The 22715-nt window shown below is 43.5% G+C and overlaps 3 protein-coding genes across 6 annotated transcripts; 2 read left to right on the forward strand and 1 right to left on the reverse strand.

Moving 5' to 3' along the window:
- Window positions 1-7718: 7718 nt before the first annotated feature.
- Window positions 7719-11149, forward strand: scg2b (secretogranin II b). Its single transcript, XM_037083977.1, has 2 exons — window positions 7719-7857; window positions 8427-11149. Exon 2 carries the CDS (start codon window positions 8444-8446, stop codon window positions 10259-10261), a length of 1818 nt encoding a protein of 605 aa, XP_036939872.1. The 5' UTR covers window positions 7719-7857; window positions 8427-8443; the 3' UTR covers window positions 10262-11149.
- A 214-nt stretch (window positions 11150-11363) lies between these two features.
- ap1s3b (adaptor related protein complex 1 subunit sigma 3b) lies at window positions 11364-17348 on the reverse strand. Of its 4 annotated transcripts, none has more exons than XM_037084009.1 (6): window positions 17193-17348; window positions 14590-14768; window positions 14309-14417; window positions 13526-13663; window positions 12714-12775; window positions 11364-12549 (listed from the first exon to the last, which is right to left on the reverse strand). In XM_037084009.1, the coding sequence occupies exons 1-5, from the start codon at window positions 17193-17195 to the stop codon at window positions 12734-12736; spliced, it is 471 nt and encodes a 156-aa protein (XP_036939904.1). In that variant the 5' UTR covers window positions 17196-17348; the 3' UTR covers window positions 11364-12549; window positions 12714-12733. The 4 variants fall into 4 exon arrangements, with proteins under 4 accessions (XP_036939904.1, XP_036939905.1, XP_036939906.1 ...); XM_037084010.1 differs by lacking the exon at window positions 17193-17348 and adding an exon at window positions 17014-17173; XM_037084011.1 differs by lacking the exon at window positions 17193-17348 and adding an exon at window positions 16777-16995.
- A 186-nt stretch (window positions 17349-17534) lies between these two features.
- Window positions 17535-22205, forward strand: LOC119011126 (dehydrogenase/reductase SDR family member 12-like). Its single transcript, XM_037084008.1, has 10 exons — window positions 17535-17811; window positions 19155-19288; window positions 19362-19444; window positions 19542-19637; window positions 19722-19803; window positions 19883-19944; window positions 20097-20201; window positions 20887-20977; window positions 21698-21835; window positions 21977-22205. Exons 1-10 carry the CDS (start codon window positions 17756-17758, stop codon window positions 22135-22137), a joined length of 1008 nt encoding a protein of 335 aa, XP_036939903.1. The 5' UTR covers window positions 17535-17755; the 3' UTR covers window positions 22138-22205.
- Window positions 22206-22715: the final 510 nt, after the last annotated feature.

Genomic DNA, 22715 nt, shown 5'->3' on the forward strand with positions numbered 1-22715 from the left:
GGAGCCACTAATGGAGGAGAGGAGGACACCAACCTGTGGGAAGGAGACGAAGGTGGAGGCAGATGAAAGACTGTGAGACGGCGTCACCATGGAGACGTCGGTTGAAGGAGAAGGCGAGCCGCCTCATGATGATGATGGGGTGATGGAGGAGGGGTGGGGGTGGGGGTGGGGGGTGAAGAGGTGACGAGGAGGAGGATGAAAACAAACAAAGGGAGCCGGGGAAGGATGACCACATGTGGCCCTGTCGCCTTTTCCCCCGCTCTCACACACACACACACTGATCATCTTTTGCTACCGTTCGACGTGACAGCATCACATTCGAGTGTTCGAGAAGGGAGCGATCAAGTGTTTTGCAGCTCTCTAACCTTGGCTCGCAGTTGAGTCACGGGTCCTTGAGATGATAAAGCATTAAAGCGAGTATCTGCACACACACAAAAGATCAGAAAACGTCTCGAGATGCAGCTTTGTGGGTCTGTGTGTGTGTGTGTGTGTGTGTGTGTGTGTGTGTGTGTGTGTGTGTGTGTGTGTGTGTGCTTTTACGTCTTAGGCGGCTGACTGACAGTGGGTGCGTGAACATGCGGGGCGTGCGCCTCGGTGCCATTGTGACGCACACCCGGCGTTGTTAAGCTGATACCATTCTCTCCCTGCAGCTTTGATTGGCATGTGGATAAACAGCAGCAGAGTCCCCACCGACTGCTGTGGGTTTAGAGGCTGCAGGAGGAGGAGGAGGAGGAGGAGGAGGAGGAGGAGGGTGGAGTACTGTAGATGGTGGCAGATATTATGCAGAGATTGAGGAGATGAGATTGTACAAATTGTTTTGAGGCGAGGGAGAAAGAGAGCGGAATGAAACCCGACAGGCAGATTTGGGGCTGGCAGAAATGTTTCAGATCACCTCTGCAGTCTGAATGATGCTAATTTGTTAATATGCAAGCCAATTCCTGCAGGAAGAAGAGAATAATGTCTGACTCTCTCATCTATTTTCTGGGCATTTACCCCACCCCCCAAAAAAACCCCTCTATTTCCTGATGTCATATTTCCTGACAGTGGTGTTGTCACCGCCTCCAGCCAATCACATGAGCCCTGCCAGACACACAGCGGGAACAGAGGGAGAGCATCTGTGTGCTGTGTTTACTCACGGCAGCATGCGGATAATTAATTCAGAATTACTTTCGCATTGACGTCGCTCGACCTAATAGGTGCTAAGCGGCTAAGCAAGTCGTTTGGGTTTCCACGGCTCAAGCGATCGATTTGGAAAAGGTTTGTCCTGCCTTCTTTGCTCGGAAATTCGTGCATCTGGAGCGTCCAAGGCGTTGATTGTCTCCCAGAATGCACCTGAGAAAGAGTGAAAAGGCTCAACAGGATGAAGACTGTCCGAGTTTTCTTTCAATTACAATGGAGTCACGTTTTTTTAGCACAACACTTTATCTTTATGAAAAACTGAGCAAAACTAATCCGAGCCAAAAAATATAATCAATCATTGTCACTCAGCATCAGATTGATTCCGAAATTTGTTATGAATTGAAATTGTGTTTATTTTATGTGTTACGCTCATGACTTCTTTATATTCAGAAGTCCCTCTGCACAACATGTCATGCAATTCCTCTTGCAGATCATCATTCGTCATGCAGTGGTTGAAGAGTTTCATAACAAACCAGTGAACGGAGAAAATGAAACTCTGAAACTCTGAAAAAGATAAAAATCATATATAATTTTCATATTTTTCAGAGTGTCAGTGCCCTTCAAAATGAGGCGCAAATAGATTTCATTGAGCCTGTTTGGACCTATCCATTGATGGCCGAGTCTGCCTGAGAGAACTGACACAGTTCACCTTTGGTTCTGAATTGTATCAGATGCGTGCAAGTCTAGTTTTATGTTCTTTGCTCGTGAAGTATATCGAGATGTTTTGAGCAGTAGACAGCTGCAGTTCTGAGCCTGGGAGCAACAACTTGCATCCATGAAGAATCTCAAAGCGTACCAGCACCAACGTCAGGATAAAATGCTGGGTTTTAAACATTTCTGCAAACCACTGACCTGTTTACATTTCTAGGCCTACATATCATATTGACATCATTTATAACACATGTCATATCACATTCACATGCTTATGATCTGACTGTCATGTGTGGAGGTGGTGAAGTTAGAGCCGACAAGACTGCCAAGCAAGTGGCCGCAGTTTTAGACTGTGATTTTAACACTTTTAACACTTTTAGCATCTTTCAGGATACCTCTCCAACTGTGTTTGAGGAGACAAAACAGACATTTTAAGCCAAAAAATGTTCTTCTCCTGACTCTAACAATGTGGTTTTTGTGCCTAAACCTAACCGGATCACAAGCACGGCGTTGTCGCAGCATTAAATATGATAAGAGATGGACTTGGTGAGCACAGTTGGTCACCGGAGGCGCAGCTGCATTTCCTCTTCACTGCACACTTCTTCAAACATATTAGAAACACCTGCAAGATGCCAGAAAAATAAAAAGCAATCACAGACTTCGTTGAGCGAGCTGCTCAGTGTACACCACAACAGAAACAGGAAGGATGGTCTGTGTCATCAATACTTCACCATCAGTAAATAAATAAAGTGAAGAGAGACAGACTGACGTGCTATAATAAGCGCAGAGAGAGAGAACAGGGAGGCAGCAGCTCCAATCACTTGAAATGTTTCTCTTATTACTGCGCCGGTCTGTAACGGCAGGACGCACACAGACGGCACATCACGAGGCCCGGAGAGGAATCACAGATTCAGCCAGTGAATCTTCCACCACCAGGACCCTGCTGGGATTTGAGTTTAAAAACCTCTGATCCATCACTCAGAATCCTGATGGTGCCCAGGAGGCTGATATAAGTTCCACAGCAACAGATAAAAACAGATGCAACAGACAGAGATTCAGATCAGATCGGCTTACGTGCGGAGATACACGACACGCTCTGTAACGGCGTCCATCTAATTCTTTTTCATTCATCGAGATGTAAACCTTAATTAGTGCTCTGACACCTCAGAAGAGAACATTTTAATTGGTATTTGTTGGAAAGCAATAAAGTGCACTTACTCAAAGGTGAAATGTGTAGGATGTGGGTGCAGAAATGGAATATGATATTAATAAATGTGTTTCCATTAATGCATAACTACGTTAGCCTTTAATAACTACGCAGGAAGCCCACAGACATAATGAGAACTGGATACTGCGTCGGACGTGGAGCCTGGGTGTTCCTATGAAAGCAGCTCAGTGGCACATGAAGCCAAAAACAAACATAAAATCACCCGAATCTTCAGAACTGTGGTGCCAGTAGAGTCTGCACACTACATATGTTGGCTAGTTGAGCCACCTAACTTCTGGGTTAGTCCCTGTCTCACTTCAGTGGGGATAAAATAATTTTTCCTCTAGGAATTCCATTTGGTCCAAGTGTTATTGGGCCAAACGGAACAAATTCTGAACACATCATTTTGCAACTCAAACAATTAGCCACCATGGTTTTAGCCACTATGGTTTGGCCACTATTGAATCGTCTTCAGAGCCTGACACTCAACCCGGGGGCTTTGCATGGTGCACCAAGAAGTTTCTACAGTGGCCCAGAATGGACAAACCAAATGCCGTCTCTACAGAGGACCTTCTGCATTTTTAGCAGCTGCTGTAATGGAGGGTGAGTGAGGGGTGTTCAGTTGGTTGCACACTGTTAGTTATCGCAAAATCCTACACATTGTACCTTTAAGTGCTGCCCCTGAGTACAGTTTGAGGCACTGGATCCTGAATATTTCCATTTCATGCCGCTTCATTGTACTCCACTGAAGTTGGACGGACTTGACTTAAACTCAGTTTACTTGAAAGCTGCATTTATTTTCAGGATCACAAATTTAAACTCAAAATATTTGCTGAATTTGGACAATCCACTGATGCAGATTACACTTTGTAAGAATACAAAATATTCAAAAAATTAGCTCCACTTCTACTAACTACATCTGTAAACTGTTACTTTTGCTTTGAGGAATCAGTATTATCGATCGATTAGAGTAATATATGACATTGTGTATCAGTTAAGGAGGTCATTTTCCTGCAGAATGAGCACTTTGACTATGATACTTTAAGCACATTTTGAAAATAATTTGAAGGAACTTTTTTTTTTTAGCTGTATACACGTAAAGCCTCTACTGAATGGCTGCAATGACTTTATTCTAACTCATCCGTGGCTGAGTTAAGTTTGAAGACAGACCATCCCACCAAAGTGCATTTCTTTCAGTTTTTTTTTTTTTTGTGGCACATAATCACTGACATACATCACAGCAGCCACACGACATGTTATTTTTAGCTGTGAAAAATGTACTGAAATAAAAATACAGTATTTGTGCCAGTGTTTTCTATTTTTGAACGTGCCCCCCCCCCAGCCACAAACATTAAACAGCTCCTCATCTGGACTAACACTCTTTCAATCACACCAGAAAAGCTTTAACAGTATTTCATCTCAGCTCCCATCCTCTGTATGAAACATTCATCACATTCAATCTTATTACCACACAAGCACGTCATTTCCAATCGGTCAGTGGTCGAACCACTGCGACCCGAGCGCTTGAATTCATCTCCATATCGCCCCGGTGTGCTTGTTCATTCCCCCCTCAGAATGATAGCAGACAATGGGTCTGTTCTATTATCCGTCTCTTGATGGGCGAAGGGATGGTAACCTTTAAATGATTGATACTACAGTGTGCTGGCTGTCATGACCTCCGGAGCTGATGCTGCGCCTTCAGGGTGGAGGCTGTTTTCTGAATGGAGAGATGTGATGTCAGAGAAGTGATGCTGTGGGATTATACAACACATCTCTCCTTCTGTGATTCAGTTTTTTTTTCTTTCCTTTTCCTCTGCTCTCTTTTGTGCAAACACACACAGAAAGTTAAACAAGCCAGCACACACACACACACGCAGCAGCAGGCAGGCGGATGAATGTCTTTTAAACATCAGGAGGCTCTCTGCAGCTGACGGCACGCATTCAAGTAAAAAGCACTTCCAAACGTTGCTGTCGCCTCTACTTGAGGACACAGCGTGTGGTCGACATCGAGGGTGAAGGGAAAAGACTGGGTGGATTTTTTTTTTCTTCCTGTTTTCCTATCTTTCACTGGTTTAAATGGACGTCAAACGACCCCAACATGGAATAAATGAGGAGCGTGATGGAGGTGGGAGGGTCAGAGCCTGAAATGGAAGAGCACTTATGTGTGTGTGGGATGTAGAAAAAAGAAAAAGTATGAGGATGAGTCATCCCAATGTATTGGACTGGCCATATGGCTGGCTTGTGAGGAAATGCCAACAAAGACTTAATAGCATTAAAAACATGAAACTAAATTAAAGATATTTATTACTTTCAACAACATTAAAGGACCAGCTGAGCATACGGGTCCACGTACTGAGGCTGTATCTAAAACACAAGCTGTTTTATAACCCTGTCTCCAGGAGAAACGGTGGCAATGTACATTTCTTGCATATCATGTACAGAAAACAACTTGGTTAGTTTCAGGGGAAAAAAAGATCACAATCGCTGTTTTGGTTGGCAAACATGGCTGAAAAGGTCTTGAATTCCCACAAAAAATATAAATTTTCTATTAGGGTAAGGATGCATAATGTTTTGGGGTTTTTTTCCGCCAATACGATAACCGAGACTTAGACTGAGACTGCTTCTCATATATAAAATAACTGATAATTTTGCATTTTTGTATTCTGAAACAAACTGTAGTTGACTCACTTCACTAAAACACATACTTTTACATTGTTAAATCAATAAAGGCAATTTGTCTTCCTCTCATCAGCTCTATTTAATTGCTATAAATGTATTATAGGCCAATAATGAATAATATAAAACTCAGAGCAATAATTCATCAGTATGATATATATGATGCATTATTACAATATTGATGATGGACATGATGTTAAAGAATTAGGTATTGATATTGTTTGGATGAAAAAACACGATAATGTCGTCTGAATAATCCAGATGTTCAGCCATGTGCATGGTTTTTGTTATCTCTTTTACATTTACAGACTCTTTCCACAACCCCACGACAGTATTTTGAGCGTAATTTAGTTGCAAAAACACACTGTAAAGTAAGTAAGTTAAAGATAGATTTGACTGCTTGCATTTGTTGCAAATATCTATCGATATATCGCGATAATAGCGATATTGTGAATTTGTTTGGCCACGTTAATCATGCCACAAACAAGGCTGGAAATAGTCCCGGCTCCCCTTAAAATGTTCATTTTAAATGGTCAGGATAACATGTATCTTATTGTTATTAACAACAACAGCAGTTTTGTTGTTAAAAATGTTTTGCACTAAAGCAGACGACAAACTTGAACACTGACATAATACAGGTCAAAACAATGCAAAGGAGACAAAGAGGGAGAGAATTTCACCAGACTCCCTTATAAAATCGCTCGATTTTGTGAATAGATGAATATAAAAGTAGATTATGCACTTTGTGAAGCGCTGTTTCTGACAAATTCTTAAGTCCCTGGGCGTTGTTGTAAATTCGGCTTATGTTAAAGCCTGGTTTTGGTGGGTGCTGCAGCCCCCTCAGCAACCCTACTTCCTGCATCCATGTCTCGAACTTCGGTCACTGACTTGGCCGCCCTTCTCGTCTGTAACTCCACCCCCATCCCCTCCAACTCCTGATGAGAAAGTCAGGTCAAAAACATGTAGCAAAAAACGTGACTTGTCAGTTTGTTATCAGTTTGCAGACACATGAACTGCCAACATTTCATCCTGGCGGACTGAGCTGATTTCAATGCTCTTGGAAAAGAAACATTTAAAAGGAAAAGGTCTATCCAATCAAATAAGGTGACTAAGGACTTTGACCTTCACGAAGAACAATTTAATTAATACAATGGCTGAATGTGAGGGAGTCAGTGCCTTTGTGAGATGCAATTTGTTCTTTATGTAAAAGTTCAAAGATGAGGAAGAGGATAAGATGATGATGATGATGATGATGATGATGATGATGATATGCCTGATGTTCCACTGGATGGAGTGACTGAAGAGTCGTTGCGAGGCTTCTGATCTCAACATAAACTTTGTCACCACCCATCTCTGACCTTTTCATCGGCAGGTGCCCTGTTGTGGCACCTTCATATCGCCGACCTGCGTGAACGCGGGAGCCTTGGCCCCCAGCCGACAGGAGGGTGTTCATCACCGTCACTGTCAGGGCAGGGTGGGGGGGAGACAGGGAGAGAGAGAGAGAGGGAGAAAGAGGGGAGAGAGAGAGAGAGCTGCTGAACTGCGACAACAACTCCGCGGTGGTTTTAGCCTGTGAGTCATCGCTGGAGGGTTTTAACTCTTCCTCCACCACGAGGATCAGCAGCGGTGATGGTTAAACTGCGCATCCTTTTTTTTTTAACGCCCAAAGACGCACAAAAGTCAGTATGAAATAAAATTTAAAAAAACGCGTCACGTTTTGGCTCAATTTGTTGCCTTCATTTTTAAAAGGAACATTTGAATATTTCTTATACCAATTTATTATAAAAACATATATAAATATATAAGCTGAGCAGATTAAATGGTTGAATCTCAGCACAAACACACGCCGTCTTCCATCCAGACTTTCAGATCTTTGCGCAACAGACAGCTCAGAGCAGCTATTTTTAAAACATACAGCCAGCTTTTCTTTTGCCATGCCATATGATAAACCTGAATCATTTATATGGATTTTTCTTTTTTTTTTTTCAGGACCTTCTATTGCGTGTGTTGTGTGATGACGCGGTGGTCAGGTGTTGCCTCATATAACGAGGGGAGCTGTCCCAGTGCTGAAAACAGAAGAGAACAGCACCGCTCCTGAGGAGATGCCATACACCTTCACTGCTGTCTGAGCTTTATTGCCAAAGGTAGGATTTGCTGATTTCTTTTGCACAAGTTATTAATTATTTGTGGGTCGGATTGATATTCAGATGTCTTAGATTCGATTCAGTCTGTTTGATCTTTTTTTATTATTATTATTCCACTCGCTTTCCGCAGATACATGTTGAAATGATGGTTATGCATAAGATAAAATAATGTCCTTAATAATCCGGAAATAAACCACGAACCGTTGTGAAATAGTAATTTGGTGAATTAAAGAGAAAAGAGAGGTGTTTTTTGCGTGTGTTTATGACGGAGGTTTGTGTTATTCAGAGGAAATGGGATGTTGAGGTTGCCCATAACAACGCGGGGAGTGACTCATCCGCTGATGTGAATGCGTCTCCCTCACGCACAGCATCCGATCATTCAATTTGCGGAGAGTAATTCCCAGATAGGCAGACGAACCCCCACATCAAAACAACACTGGCTCACGCTTTTTTCCTCGACGCACCAGAGCACGTTTTTGTTTTTTTGTTTTTTAGACCGGAATCAAAGAAGTCCTCGATTCTGGTGTTATTTTGCTTCCCTTACGTGTTTATCCTCTGTTCATTTGCAGGTAATAAATAGCCTATAATGCTGCATTTCCACCACAAGTTGCCCGCGGGGGGAGCCGTGGTCCTGCTCGCCTTCCTCCTCCATGGATGCGCCGTGCAGGCTGCGTCTCTCCCCCGCCACTACAGGCTCCGGGGCGGGGAGAGTGAGGGGCAGCCGGCCGCCTACCCGCCCAGCTCCGACATGATCAAAGCCCTGGAGTACATTGAGAACCTGAAGCAGCGGAACGGGGGCCGACCCGAACCGGTGGATTACGACGAGGTGGACAAGTTCAGGGTCCTGCTCCAGCTCGCCTCGCAGCAGGACGAGGCTCCCGGGGACCGTCAGCCCGCCCCCGGCGCCCAGAGGCAGGACATTACCGCTGAGCAGCTGATGAAAGCCCTGCTCAAGTCGCTCCAGGATCAGGCTGGGAGGGAGGCGAAGCTCGTCCCCGCGTCCGCGTCCAGGAACGACCGCCGCACGCACAGGCACCGCACCAAAGACACCGAAGTCCCCGAGAGCGCACCGTCAGACTACGGTAACTTCCCCAGACCACACAAGAAATACCCGCTGATGTTCGAGGACGAGGAGAACACGGACGCTTCCAAGCGGGCCACGGAGGACCTGGACGAGCAGTACACCCCCCAGAGCCTCGCCAACTTGCGCTCCATCTTCGAAGAGCTCGGAAGGATGCCCACCCTCGGCGGCCAGAAGAGAGACGTGTTCGGGGACGACGAGGAGGAGGAGGACGGCGGCCTGAGGAACCAGGCCTACGAGGATGTCGCCGGAGGGGAGGAGTGGGTCCCCGTGGAGGAGAGGGAGGAGACGGAGGAGATGGTGAACGGCAGCCACGAAGAAATGGAGAGGGCGCTGGGCGAGCAGGAGGAGGCGGAGAGGGAGGAGATGCAGCGCAGGGCGAACCAGAACCAAGAGGACGCCGACGACGACACCAAGCTGGTCGATTACTACCTGTTGAAGGTGCTGGAGATGAGCGACCAGACGCAGAAGAGGGACAAGACCGGAGAGCAGAGGAAGAGACTGATCCGCCCCTCCATCCTGGACCCCCGGACGGTGAAGGAGTTGCTGGAGCTCTCCCTGAAGCTCCACGTCCCCCCGCAGGACCTTATCGACATGCTGCTCACGGAGGAGCTCAGGAAGCTCCACCGCGACCCCCACGGCTCCGCTCGCTACACGACCGGCCAGGCGCCCAAGATCAGGTACTTCAGCCGCAGACTGCCGGTGAAGAGCAAGCCCGCCCCTGAAGACATGGACAGAGAGGACTTTTTGGACATCATCGGCGTGGAGACTATCAGTAACGAGTACCCTATCCTGCAGAGACCCATGAAGACCTCCCCGTCCTCGGACAGAGTCCCATCCGCGTCCAACCCCGCTGTGAGTTCAGGTCCCATTAAAATCCCTCCTCCCTCCGGGCGCAGGGAGAACCTCTTTTTATCCGAGCTCAACAAAATGCCCCTGAAACGTCAGTCCGACGGTGCTGCCGCTGCTGACGACGACGAAGACGACGACGGCGGCGACGTGGAGGACGAGGTGACCACCTACCTGGCGGCCAAAATCCTCACAGAGTACCCCAACACCATCACCAAGCGGGACACCCAGGCGCAGCTGAAGGGGCAGTTCCCCTACGAGCTGTACGAGCGCGCCCTGAAGGACTACCTGGGCCAGGCGGACACTGAAAAGAGGCCAGTGGCCAAGAGGGAGACCGAGGTGGCCACCGAGGAGAGAGTCCAGCCCACGGAGGTGCAGGGGAAGGAGGAGATCACGGCCAAGACCTCGGCCCCACAGACCGCGGAGGAGGACGAGGAGAAGGAGCACCGTGAAAAGGCGGCGGCCGGGATGTAGCCTGGCGCCGCGCAAAAAGACGCACGAAGTCATGAATATAGTATTTATACTGTCTCGAAAAAAAATAAATAAAAGTTTGGTGGACGTGATCTAGTTTACAAAAATTTCTATTATATGAACTATAGCTGGCATTAGCCTACAGATATCACCCTAAAGATACATTTTTTTTTCAAAGAAATAGTCCCTACTTGCTGCAAGAACATTATAGAATTATTACTGTAGAGTCATCGTAGGAGATTTCAAAAGGTTGCACAGGCGAGAGAAGAAAAAAAAATATTAAGAGAGGCATCCTCAAAACACTTTCTCACTCTCAAATTGCCAATTAAACACATAGGAGATAGGAGACGAGAACAAAGGTGAGATCAGAGTTGAAGTTTCTGTGACAGGTTTGTTTACATGGATGGTGTTTGTACAAAAAAAAACTGCAGGAAAAAAAAACAGGCCTTTATTTTCAACTATAAGCAACTGAGTAATGGTATAAATGCTTGTTGTTTTTCTTTCCATCTATGTCAGACTACTCAATTACACATGTGAATATGTATGTGAATTATAAACTATAATGCTGCCTGGGCCTCTAAAAACACAAGCGTACCACAGTATAAAGTCAGGCAGTGTGCTGGGCTGAGAACGAGTTTTGTTGTGACTCTTGATATATTCAGGGTAAGTGGATTTAATGTTATTATGATTATTGTTATTATTACGGAGAATTATTTCCGAGTCTAAATATATCAGACCGTCGCCTGCCTTCCGACCCTTTCATACTGCGAAGCTCTGTATTGTTGGCCTACCAGTGGTTGTGCTATGTATGCTCATTTTTAAACCATTTTGTACATGTTCAATAACGTGTGATGAATCACAGATGAATAAAGCATCAGCTGTATTATTTTTCTTCTTGCTGAGTTGTGTTGCCTTATTAAAAAAAAAAATAAAAAACACACACACACCAAACAAATCAAATGAATCACACTGTACACCTACAGCCAGTTTACAACCAGAAGCGAGCAGCTGATCTCACTCGTCGTGTTAAAATGAACAAAAGTTCAATGAGGTTTGGTGGGTTTCAAATGTGTCGACAAGTCATTAGAATGATTACTCGAAGGAAAACTGTTTATCAAAATACATATATTTTTTTTAATCATAAGCTCAAACATCACAAATTACACATTATAAAAGTCAGTTACACTCACACCCACACTACAGACTGCTTATTTTAAAAAGGCACACGTGTGAAAGGTTACACAGATTCATAACAGTAAGAAATTAGTCGTAATCAGTCTCTTTTGACATTATAAAACATCTGAAGGGCATCAATTATAGATATGTTTTTGCAGAGGTGGGAAGTAACGAAGTACAAATACTTTGTTCGGCCACGTAGGTCAAATATTCTTTTTACTCCGTACATTTTCAAAAACAGGCTTGTTACTTTAGTTTTAACAAATTTGAGGGGAATTATTAATTATCTTTATTTTGCATCACTGCACGCCGCCTTCCAAAGATCACAGGACTGATCACACAGATGCAGCAAGAAATTATGTAGAGACGTAACAAGATGGGAAAAACTGACAGACAGGTAGACTGGCATCGGGAGAAAAGGCGTCTACTGACAAAAGACAGCGACTTGATGATGTGAGGTTCAGTTAGCTCGCCACAGAAATGGCTGGTAAAATGTCCTTCAAAAGGGACGTAACTTTCATTCTCCGGGTACATTTCAGAGCTGTTATTTCTTAAATTTACTTGCATAAAAAGGAGCTAGATCAGTACTTCTGCTTTTTATACAAGTATTTGTACTTCTACTTGAGTAAAGAACGTCACCTCTTTGCTTTTGAGACCGAAGTTTGTTTGAAATATTGACTGGAGTCGCACAATTTCCCCCCAAATCAGTCTGATGTGTTGTCAGAATGAAACCATTCACTTCCATGATTTAAATATAAATGCAACAAATTTATAAATCTAAAATAAATCACTTCAATGATATGATTTAGTTTCCCCTGATCATTGATCTCTACTTCATTTAAAAAAAAAAAAAAAAAAAAAAAAAATCACAGCAATTCATGTAAAAACAACCCTCCGTCTCTTTCAGTTCAACACATGACTATTTACAAATATCAGGCTTACTTTCAAATTAAGTTACACTGCAGCAACGTTTCAGGGAGAAGGCGAGCAGACCTTCTTTATGCCGAGCTCAAGTCCCATTTTTGACTCATTAACAGTACATATTTGGTTCCCAGTTGTCCCTTTTCCCACCTCACAGGTTAAAATGCAGGTTTGCTCATGTACTCCTCCATGGTCTGGAAAAAAAAAAGGCAGAGAAGAGCAAACATCATGTCTTAAGCCTCGTAGAGAATACATCAAAAATACAATTAATATTCACAGGCACACAACTACGCATCACCTAATGAATGCTGAGCACACCAACACAAGGAAGGTAACTAACACAAGCACAACATCTAACCTTTCTGTCCATATTCAAGGTCATCCAAACAGCTCCACCTCAAACCAATCTCTGTTGTCATCCTGAAGCGATAATGGTCAAAATGAATGGGAGGCTACACTGCACACAATCCAACTCTAGATTAGATGTGTTAGTCAGCCCTTACTCAGAAGCACAAGAACAACACACCCAGTTAAACTGCTGTACCACACAGAGCCATGACCCTACAGGGAAGAGCGGGGAAGCGTCAGCCAAACACTAAAACCTACAACGCCACGTTTCAAGGGGGGAAAATCTGTCTCTCGCTCGCCGCAACACTGGCAGAGAGAGAGAGAGAGATACTCACACAAACACACACACACACACACAGAGGGGTGAGGAAAAACAGAAGCACAACACAAATCTATAAAACAAAAGGGAGCAGCAGCTACATCCACAAGCCTATCGACTACAGGAAAAGACGAAAGACACAGCAGGGGACTCAGCAGCACCGCTGTTAATTGAACTCATTATGACACTAGTTCCCATGAACTGAGACACGTTCCCACACTGGAGCTCGAGTAGCATTCATGATCATTGTTGTTGTTTAGTAAAACTTTAAAAAAACAAAAACCCAAAACAATTTCAGAACCTTTCTGAGAACCCCACAGCTGAAAAAAGAGACATAATCAACTCCAATCTACGTCCAAAACATGTCACCGATTGTTTCATTACGTCGAGCCATGCAACACACGTCACATGTTCACACCACAGATGCAAGCCAGGCCTGGTGTTGTGTTGTTTACGAGAGAGTGTGTGTATGTGTGTGTGTGTGTGTGCTGGGCGCCTCTCACCTCCTGTAACATGTCGGACGATTCGATGCAGCGATTCACTATCTGTTTGGACGTTTCTTGTATTTCGCCTCCCATTAGAAACTCGTCCAGGATAAAATAGGCCTTCTCAAAGTTAAAGATTATGTCCAGCTCACACACCTGAGAGGAGGCATGATCATTGTAGTTATTCCAATAAAATTTAGAAAAAAAACAGCAAATATGCTCTTAATTAAATCTTCAACCAGCTACACTTGAAGCTACAGCTGCATTCTAGGGATGCACGATATTGGATTTTCAATATCCTGTATATCGATACAAGACAGTAGCTCTTGCTGTGGAATTAACATATTTTTATGCCGACTCTTAAGAAGAGTGATGGCTCGGTTTTAATGACGTGTGTTTTACGATGAGTTAACGAGGCAGTTAAGCCCGTCTTAGTTCAGTAAAAGAGAGAAACATGAATTCAGAAGGCGTTAACAGCTGGCATTTATCTGCTGGTTGAAACTACAGGGGCTACTTGACTGTCGTGCCGGTATAAGTAGTAGTACATTAACTTCAGTAGACATCTCTGTCAGTGGACATACTGTAGATGTCTTCCACATAATGTCAACACTTGTTTCTTCACACCCTGTAGATAATGTTAGTACATCTATCATTTTACGGTCATATCGTACAAATTGCTCCATTAAAAGATGCCATTGTTTCATTTTATACCATTTTTCTGGCTGATACCAATGACATGCCAATACTATCATGCATCCCTATTGCACAGTGGATAAAAGAGGGTGAAACACAGTGAAGTACATTGCCAAAGTATTTGTCCAGCAGCTCCACGTAGCGATGAATAACCTCCAGGGCTAACAGCTCGTTCTCCTGGTCCTCTATGGCCAAGCAGAAATACAAGCTGGCATACCTGAGAAAAAAAAAAATGTAAAAACACAGTGATGACTTTCAGATGACAGAAATAAACAGAGGAGTTATAAGTCATATAAACAGTGGTTGGAAGATACGGGGGCTCCTGCTGATTAACAAGCAGAGAGAGTAATCTGAGCTGGTTGCGTAAATATTGTGGGGGCAGCTCCCACCTCTTGTAAATAATCTTCAGGTCTTTCCAGTGCAGGAAGTTGCAGGAACGCGGTTGCCGTGCCAACACCATGGAGGTCATGTCCCTGATGATCTTCTTCTTCTCGCGCTCTGCCATGGGCGTGAACCACTTCTGAAGACGCAGCTTCCCCTGGCGACTGAAGAGCAGCAGGAAGCGCATCTAGCAACACACAGACACGCCAACAGGTCGGTGTGACGATCGTGATCCAAGCACCGACTGACGGGGGTGACTCGTATGAACACAAAATCACACACGTCCACACACACACACTCAGTGCAGAGGACATTATTAACTACCCTCTAAGGGTCAAACCAGTTGATAGCTGTTGCCACGGCTCCTTAAAGAGTAACTCAGCGACATCAACAAAGACGGGGAAAAAAAGCGTTCAACAGGAAGAAACGAAGGTCAACACACGACTGAGGAAGAGGTTGTTTGCAGTTCGCTTTTCCGATCGTCAAGACAGTCAGCTTTTGGATGTTTCCTCACATTGGAAATTGATTTGGCTGCACATCAAAATGTGAAATGAATTACATTAACTGCACTGACACGCTGTTTCCTTTAAGTCTTCCTCCCATTGTTGATTTAAAAGTTACATATCTGTCTGCTTGTGAAGTTCTTATCTATATTAACGTTGTTTTTTGTGTCTAAACTTTGGCTGATACATGTAGAAAACTGGTAAATCCCCTTCACAGACCCACCAGTGCAGAAGTTAAAAAAATTAATAAATAAAAAATCACTGTTCAAACCCACTCAAGTGTCCCACAAACAGCGAATAAGTCAGAGTTAATTACAAGGAAGTGTGAAGAGCATCTTACACAAAATATTTCTCAGTTGTAGCGAGGATGCAGCCATGGTGGCTTTGTGGTTCTTTAGATTTAAAGGATAAGTTAACCGAAAGATGAACACTCATTTACTTATCACCCTCACCATCGCAAAAAAAGACATTATTGCTCAACAGGAAATCTAGATGCAAAATACCAATTCCTCAGTGGCTTCATTCGTTGGCAGAATACCTCTTATTGGATCAAATGACAGCAGATGGGTGGGTGTTAGTGGTCTTTATGTTTTAGTTTTCATGTGTTTGGGGTTTGTTTGTTCTTTGTTTGCTTTCTTTTCATTTGAGTAATTTTGTTTGGTTTGATTTCTTCCTATACACACACACACACACACACACACACACACACACACACTATTCTTCTTTTGGAGTGTCATCACCATATTTGTTACTGCACAATTACATACACACATTTTTTTTTCTTTAAAAGAAAGAAAATGATGCTGATAATGTTGAAAGTCTACAGAACATTTCTGGAGCTTTGCAGCAATAGAAACTCTGCAGCATCCTTTTAAAACAACTGAAGTAACCGACTTGTTTTAAGACGTTTAGGAAAGCTAGGCTAAGCTAAAAACTTAAGCACACGGCCCATCTGACGTGGATGCACAAGCTTGATCGCGTGTCACGAGTGTAAATAATGGTTTTTCAAAACACTGTATGTTTTTAAAACAAGTCCCCATCTACCTCAGTTGTTTAGGAGAACGCTGCAACACCATTCAGCTGTGAAGCTCCAGAAATGTTTTGTGGACGATGAAACTTCCCCCAACTTTCCATCAGCGCAAGGGTGAGATAATGAGTTTTCATTGCTGGATGAACTGCAATACGTAAGACTCAGTCACAATCACAAATTTGGGCATCGTATTTTATATCTAATTAATTTTATAGAGGGTCCATGTGCAATATTAAACCTAAATGTTGCCATAGCAGGTCATAATTATATCATAAGAGTAACTAAAAGGCTGTAACTCCCGCTAACTGTAGCTGCTGTTGGCTAGTTAGCTTAGTTAGCCATACAGCTAAAAGGTTTAAACTGCAAGCTCGCTGGTGAGTATGCCAACTATAGCAGATATTGTCAAAAACATTTTTTCCATCACATTCTGTTGATATTTTCAGTTCATTTTTTAGTGTTGCAGTCTAATGTAATTCTTACATAATGCACCTTTAATGTCTCACCATACATGACATTTAAATTAACTGAATTGTTGGACAAACACAACACATTCAGCATGGGGACATTGTTGCACAGTGCGGAAATACAAATTTTCTCAAATTCTGGAGCCATTTTCAGGAAAATGACAGAGTTCAGCTGGACTGAGGAAGATGAGGACATACCTGTTTTTGTGGACAGGTTAAGGAAAGCAGGAAACAACAGGCTTACAGGCTTTTCCTATACTGGTTTTTCCAGGTGTGTATCCATTGTATCTATCAGCCCACAGGCAAATCATTGTGGACAGCAGGGCAGGGCTCGACACAATGTGACGAAACCTGTTCTGATGGAGGGGGAAAAGGAAACGCACACCTCACTTCCGACTGTCGCTTATTAAACACCGAAAAACAGTAAAAACTCACGATAGAAACCAAACTCAGCTCCTGTCCGGCCGTCCTGGCAGGAAGAAAACCGGCCTCGAGGTATAAGGAAGTGGTGCGGAGGTGTAGCTTCTAGCTTTAGCCTACCTGGCTGTCAGCGAACATCAGGTGCGACAGGTGAACAGCACCTTACAGGCATGCGCAGAAAACAAAACACTCACCATTTTTGACCCGGCAGCTCTGAACGCATCCAAAGATTTTTTTAAAAAAAGAAGAAGAAGAAGAAGAAGGGGACGTTTAACCCTCACAAAGGGTCAACCGGTCCAGCTGAACGCATTATCTGTCCGTCGTCCACCACAGTCGAGTGTAGAAAGTTGGTTAACTCCGCCCCCCTCTCTCTCTCTCTCTCTCCTGGCCGCCGGCGGGGAGCGGTGCCTGCTGGACGCGTCACCAAACCTCCCCAGCATCTGGATTGGCTGTTCCATGTTTGTGTTGCGGTGTTGCGGACCTGTGAGGACCGACCACGTGACGAGCACGAAGCGTTTCAATGAATGAGCTGATAAAAGTTTAACTAGATGTCACTTGACTGCTGAAGTGTCGATCCCAGGCAGCGTCGGCAGAGAGCAGCAAGTGCTCCCCTCCCTCCCTGTCTCCCTGCCTCCCTCCCTGTCTCCCTCCCTGTCTGTCTGCTTCATGTGATCCTGGTCCGTCACAGTGCTGGACAGGACAGGGACTATTGAGAAGCTGCTGCTGCACTCCTGTTTGAGATCGTTTCTCCCTCCAGATGTCTCTGTACAGAAACGCTGTCTGGTTTTTGAATGGGATCCACAACTACACAAGGTCAGTCATCACCACACTGAGTCCTACCTTTGGAGCTTATCTACAGGTGTGAAGAAACTTCTACCAGGTGCTGCTTTCTCTGTTTAAACCACCGTGTATGTGGCCTCACAACACTATCTGTCTAAATGCAGGATCTGTGATCTGTAAGATGTATTTAGTATCATGTATTTTAGCCCACAGGCTGGTAAACAGGGGGATATCAAAGGTCTGATCACTGTATGGCACACATCACCACACAAACTGGCCTCTATTTACAGTGACAATAGTTCCATTGACGGCTGATGTGTCTCGAGGATGACTTTGCATCACTGACTCTCCACTGGAGCTAAAATGTGGAGATATTGCAGATTGTCACTCTTGTGTTTTAGAAGTAAAATAAAAAATTAAAAAATCAACAGTCGTCATCATCTCAGCAGCAGACTTTTACTCAAGTACTATTCGTATAGGTAGCGCTGTAAGGATACAATTCATATATGCTTAACAATTAACTTTTGAAGTGATGAGGGCTTGACATGGTTGTACAACATGTGAACCGCACTTTGGTGTTTCACTTTTACTTGAGATTTCACCAAACATGTTTTTCTTTTTATAAATTGAACCGAACGATCACTTACAAAGAGGAAGATCCCAGGTAGATATTAATCAGAATGAATATGAAGCTTAACTTAAATCCTTAAACTAAAAAGAAATCAGGTGTCAATCTGAATCAAACACTGGTACTAAGATACGGATGTGGAAAAAAGAGTTTGTTGCCGATGTACTTTTTATTATTGTTAATTTTGGTCCCTAACCTATTATAAGAATTTAAAGTCTTTCAGCGTGTCATTACACTGTCTTTAAAAGAGCACAACTTGGATCTTATCTAGTTTTAAAGGAGCACAATTAAGTTTTTGGGTTGGAAAATCTAATCTGATGAGAAAAATCTCCGTGAATTGTTTTTTACGACTGAATAAACTGTTTTTAAAGAACATCACATTTTGTTCACTTTGGTTATATTTGCAGGAATCTTCTAAGTTCCCACCTTTCAAGCTTCAAACTCATTTCCTTCTATCCACAGCTTGTTTATTCAGTTATGGAAAAACATTAATCAAGTAACTATTTCTGAGATGGTAATATTACCTTATTAATACTGTAGAAGCTGCTTTTCTGAGTTTGAATTTCTTATCCCAGACTACATAGTGCACCTTTTATATAGGCATCCGTGGGAAGAAGAGGTAACTATTTATTTAACAGGTCAGGAAATGTCATGTCATCATGTAAACAAGGCGAACATCAGCCGATATTGATGTTCTGCTGATATTTCCGTGCCCTATTTAGTGGTTTGGTTTCCTTCTTGCCTTTAGGAAAGGATATGAGGCGGCATCTGAAGACTTTGAGCCTCAGGACCTGAGCGTGTCCGTCGTGGGGAGGTCTTTTATGATCACCGGAGCCAACAGTGGAATCGGCAGAGCCACAGCCATGACTATAGCCAAGAAAGGTATTAATTCCCTGAGAGGAGTCACACACCTCACACTAATTAGAAAATTAAAGCTTCGTGCTTTTGTTTCCAGGTGGGACTGTCCACATGGTGTGCAGGAACAAAGATAAAGCAGAGGAGGCCAGAGAGGACATCATCAATCAGTCTGGGAATACAGTGAGTGCTGGGGGAATACGAGGTGATACAAATCTCATGATTGGTGAGAGAAAGTGATCCGCAGCTGTTTTTTTTTGTTGTTTTTTTTTATTTCTAGGAGGTTCACGTCCATATTGTGGACTTGTCAGAGACACGCAAGGTGTGGGAGTTTGCAGAGGCCTTCAAGAAGCAGTATCCATCCCTGAACGTGTTGGTGGGTATCACCCCGACTCCTGTAATCTCCACCACGCCTCAGCTGTTCGGTCTGACTTTCTCAGTTTTGTTTTTTTCCTGACAGATAAACAACGCCGGGTGTATGGTGCACAAGAGAGAGCTGAACGCCGACGGGCTGGAGAAGAACTTCGCCACCAACACGATGGGTGAGATCTCGTTCTGCTGGTCTAACTGTGCCACGCCGCTGCCGCTGCTCAGATAACACATTCAACTCCTTCTCTTCAGGAGTGTACATCCTCACCCAGACTCTCTTACCACTTCTGCAGAAGAGCCGGGATCCCAGGGTGGTATGATCACACACACACACACAAAGACATACACAAAGACACACACACACACAGTGCTCATCTGCATCATGTGGACGGCATAAAGCCACTTTTGTCCAGGCTGTGGTGTCTGTGGTCTGAGCACACTGTGCCTCTTTTCTCCTGACTGTTAGATCACTGTGTCCTCAGGAGGCATGCTGGTCCAGAAACTCAGAGTGGATGACTTGCAGTCAGAGAAGGGCTACTTCGATGGTGTCATGGTCTACGCCCAGAACAAGGTACCACTCCAGGACAGGAAGTACATGTACTTCACAACATTCAGAGACAAATATTGTACTTACTTATATACTTTCTACTCCACTACATTTATTTGATAGCTTTAGAATTAGATTATTAATGCAAAATATAAATCAGGTAATAAAGGGTGACAACCAAGTGACATATTGGGTAGAAATTAGTTCTATATATTAAAATAAAAGTCTTAATGAGCTTGTTATACTGCCAAAAGGGTTCATTTGAATTCTAAACCCATCAAGAGTTATTAATCCAAAACCAAAGACCTTACTGTGTGAACTGCTTTGGGACAAGAGGACATCAGTACACTTGGGTATATTGACATTTCTTAATAGTATCTCAAAGTTTTGTTCTGTCATCCAAATATTTGTAATGTTTGAAGATTACAGGCTGAATTTATTCAACAAAGTCGGGACAAAGAACGGTAATTGTTCTTGTAAAGTTGGTCAAATGTCATTAATGCTCCTCTGGCTCTCATTTCTGTAAAGGTGAAACTAGCCAGTGGTTTCAAAATGTTTTTTTTGCAGGGACCCGCCTTTTGTGGATAACAATATTTTAAATCCTTGCCTGTTTGATTATGTTAAGTTACCGTTGTGAAAAAGACAAAATAGTGTGCATCAGCAGTGAATAATGCTGTAGTAGAGGTAACAGTGTGTTGTTTCTCCTCAGAGGCAGCAGGTGGTGCTAACAGAACAGTGGGCCAAAGCAAACCCAATCATCCACTTCTCTGTGATGCATCCAGGCTGGGTGGACACACCAGGTACACACTCCCCCAAAGGGCCTGAACACTTGAGGAGCTGCTGGTGTTTTTCTTTTTCTCTTTGTTTATTTCTTATTTTTGAATGAGAAGACAACCTCACACATACTACACACACACTCACAAGTCAGATTAAGCCGTGGCTCTCCAGATGGTGGTGCTATAGCAAAGGTTAAAAGTTTGAAACGCTTGAAAATCCCATGAAAGGCAACCAAAGTAAAATCAAGCTGACACTAACTATGGCAGGGAGTAATCTGATGAGTCTACAGCTACTCCTTCTCTCTCTCTCTCTCTCTCTCTCTCTCTCTCTCTCTCTCTCTCTCTCTCTCTCTCTGAACAATTATAAAATATGTCACTCATACGCTTTCAAAAACAGTAAACCATATTAGATTACTTAAATGTTCTTTCTGGTTGTTGTTGTCATCCAAATTCAAGCCTAAAACAAACAAAAAGTGTGACCATGAACCCTAATTTAAACATCTGCCCTCACAGCATTAATATTTTTTATCTAATAGCTGCAATTTTGAGCCACGACACAAGAGGATGAAGTATTTACACTTTTTTAATCTTGCCACATTTTCATTTTTTTGTTAGATTAATAAGACATTTTCATTACTATGTACTAGTGTAAGCTATCAAGCAAACACTACTTAAAAAGGTGCATTTTCATACTGAACCTGCAGATCAGATAAGATTTATTTGTTTTGTTTTACACATTTCTAGCTGTTTCTAAGTCAATGCCTCAGTTCCACCACATGATGGGCGAGAGGCTGCGCAGTGTGGAGCAAGGGGCCGACACCGTCGTGTGGTTGGCCTTGTCTCGAGCCGCTGCCAGAACTCGCAGCGGGCAGTTCTTTCAAGGTGAGCGGCATCGAGTCTGACAGGTTCTCCCACTGCACATACAGAGCCGCTCGTCCATTCCCCTTCCATCCTCTGGGGAGAATTCAGACATCATCACCACCAGCTGGCATCACTTGTTCTGACAGACTGTTTGTGTTGCAGATCGCAGGCCTGTTGCGGCCCACCTGCCTCTGGCCTGGACCTACAGCTCTGCAGAGGAGGTTCAGAGTTTCATGAGTCAGCTGGAGACTCTGGCGTTCAGGGTCGTTCAGCCGCAGCCTGACGGAGAGCTCAACGGACCGTCCAGACCTCAGTTTGTCTGAACTGTGACGTAAATGTCACACAGCATGCCATTCACCCATTAAAGCAACAATTACAAGAATGAAAGTCTCTTTATTTGATTTGTTTAGTCTTTTCTGATATACCTTCTCATTCTGCCCATTGATTTTAAAGTATTTGCAGCAGTGACTGAATGTGACTTTGCTCAGGTTCTGTACACAAGTACAATTTCAAGGAACTTGTACTCTACCTGAGTCTTTCCATGTTCTGCTCCTTTATTCAGTCACTGGATTATATTTCAGAGGGAACCATGGTAAACAGTATAGAGTCACACGTAAGTATAACAGATGTCTTTAACTTTTACTCAGTTATATTTGACCAAGATGTCTAAACTTTTTTTCTTTCTTTTTTCATCTTCAGCTCACTCGTACTTTTTACAACACTGTTTTCAGGACAGGGCACATCTCAGCGTCACCTGATTTATCTGTGACGTCAGCACTTCTCAGCTGGACCTTCTCTACACTGAAAATGTGATGAATTGTTAGTTTAAAGCCAACTTATCAATTTGGATTGAATACTCATTAGCAGTTACTGGATGCATGTAAAAAGTGCTTTTGCTGTC

This window comes from Acanthopagrus latus, chromosome 21 (genome assembly GCF_904848185.1).
Source record: "Acanthopagrus latus isolate v.2019 chromosome 21, fAcaLat1.1, whole genome shotgun sequence".
NCBI lineage: Eukaryota > Metazoa > Chordata > Actinopteri > Spariformes > Sparidae > Acanthopagrus > Acanthopagrus latus.

Bases quoted from the DNA above. Each gene is read 5' to 3' on its own strand.
- scg2b (XM_037083977.1), top strand. From the start codon at position 8,444: ATGCTGCATTTCCACCACAAGTTGCCCGCGGGGGGAGCCGTGGTCCTG.
- ap1s3b (XM_037084009.1), bottom strand. The intron at 13,664-14,308 runs GTACTTCACTGT...GCCTCCTCTCAG, and splicing joins TGGACAAATACTTTGGCAAT to GTGTGTGAGCTGGACATAAT. The intron at 12,776-13,525 runs GTGAGAGGCGCC...TTATCGCTTCAG, and splicing joins CGTCCGACATGTTACAGGAG to GATGACAACAGAGATTGGTT.
- LOC119011126 (XM_037084008.1), top strand. From the start codon at position 17,756: ATGTCTCTGTACAGAAACGCTGTCTGGTTTTTGAATGGGATCCACAAC. The intron at 19,445-19,541 runs GTGAGTGCTGGG...TTTTATTTCTAG, and splicing joins TCAATCAGTCTGGGAATACA to GAGGTTCACGTCCATATTGT. The intron at 19,804-19,882 runs GTGAGATCTCGT...CCTTCTCTTCAG, and splicing joins CTTCGCCACCAACACGATGG to GAGTGTACATCCTCACCCAG.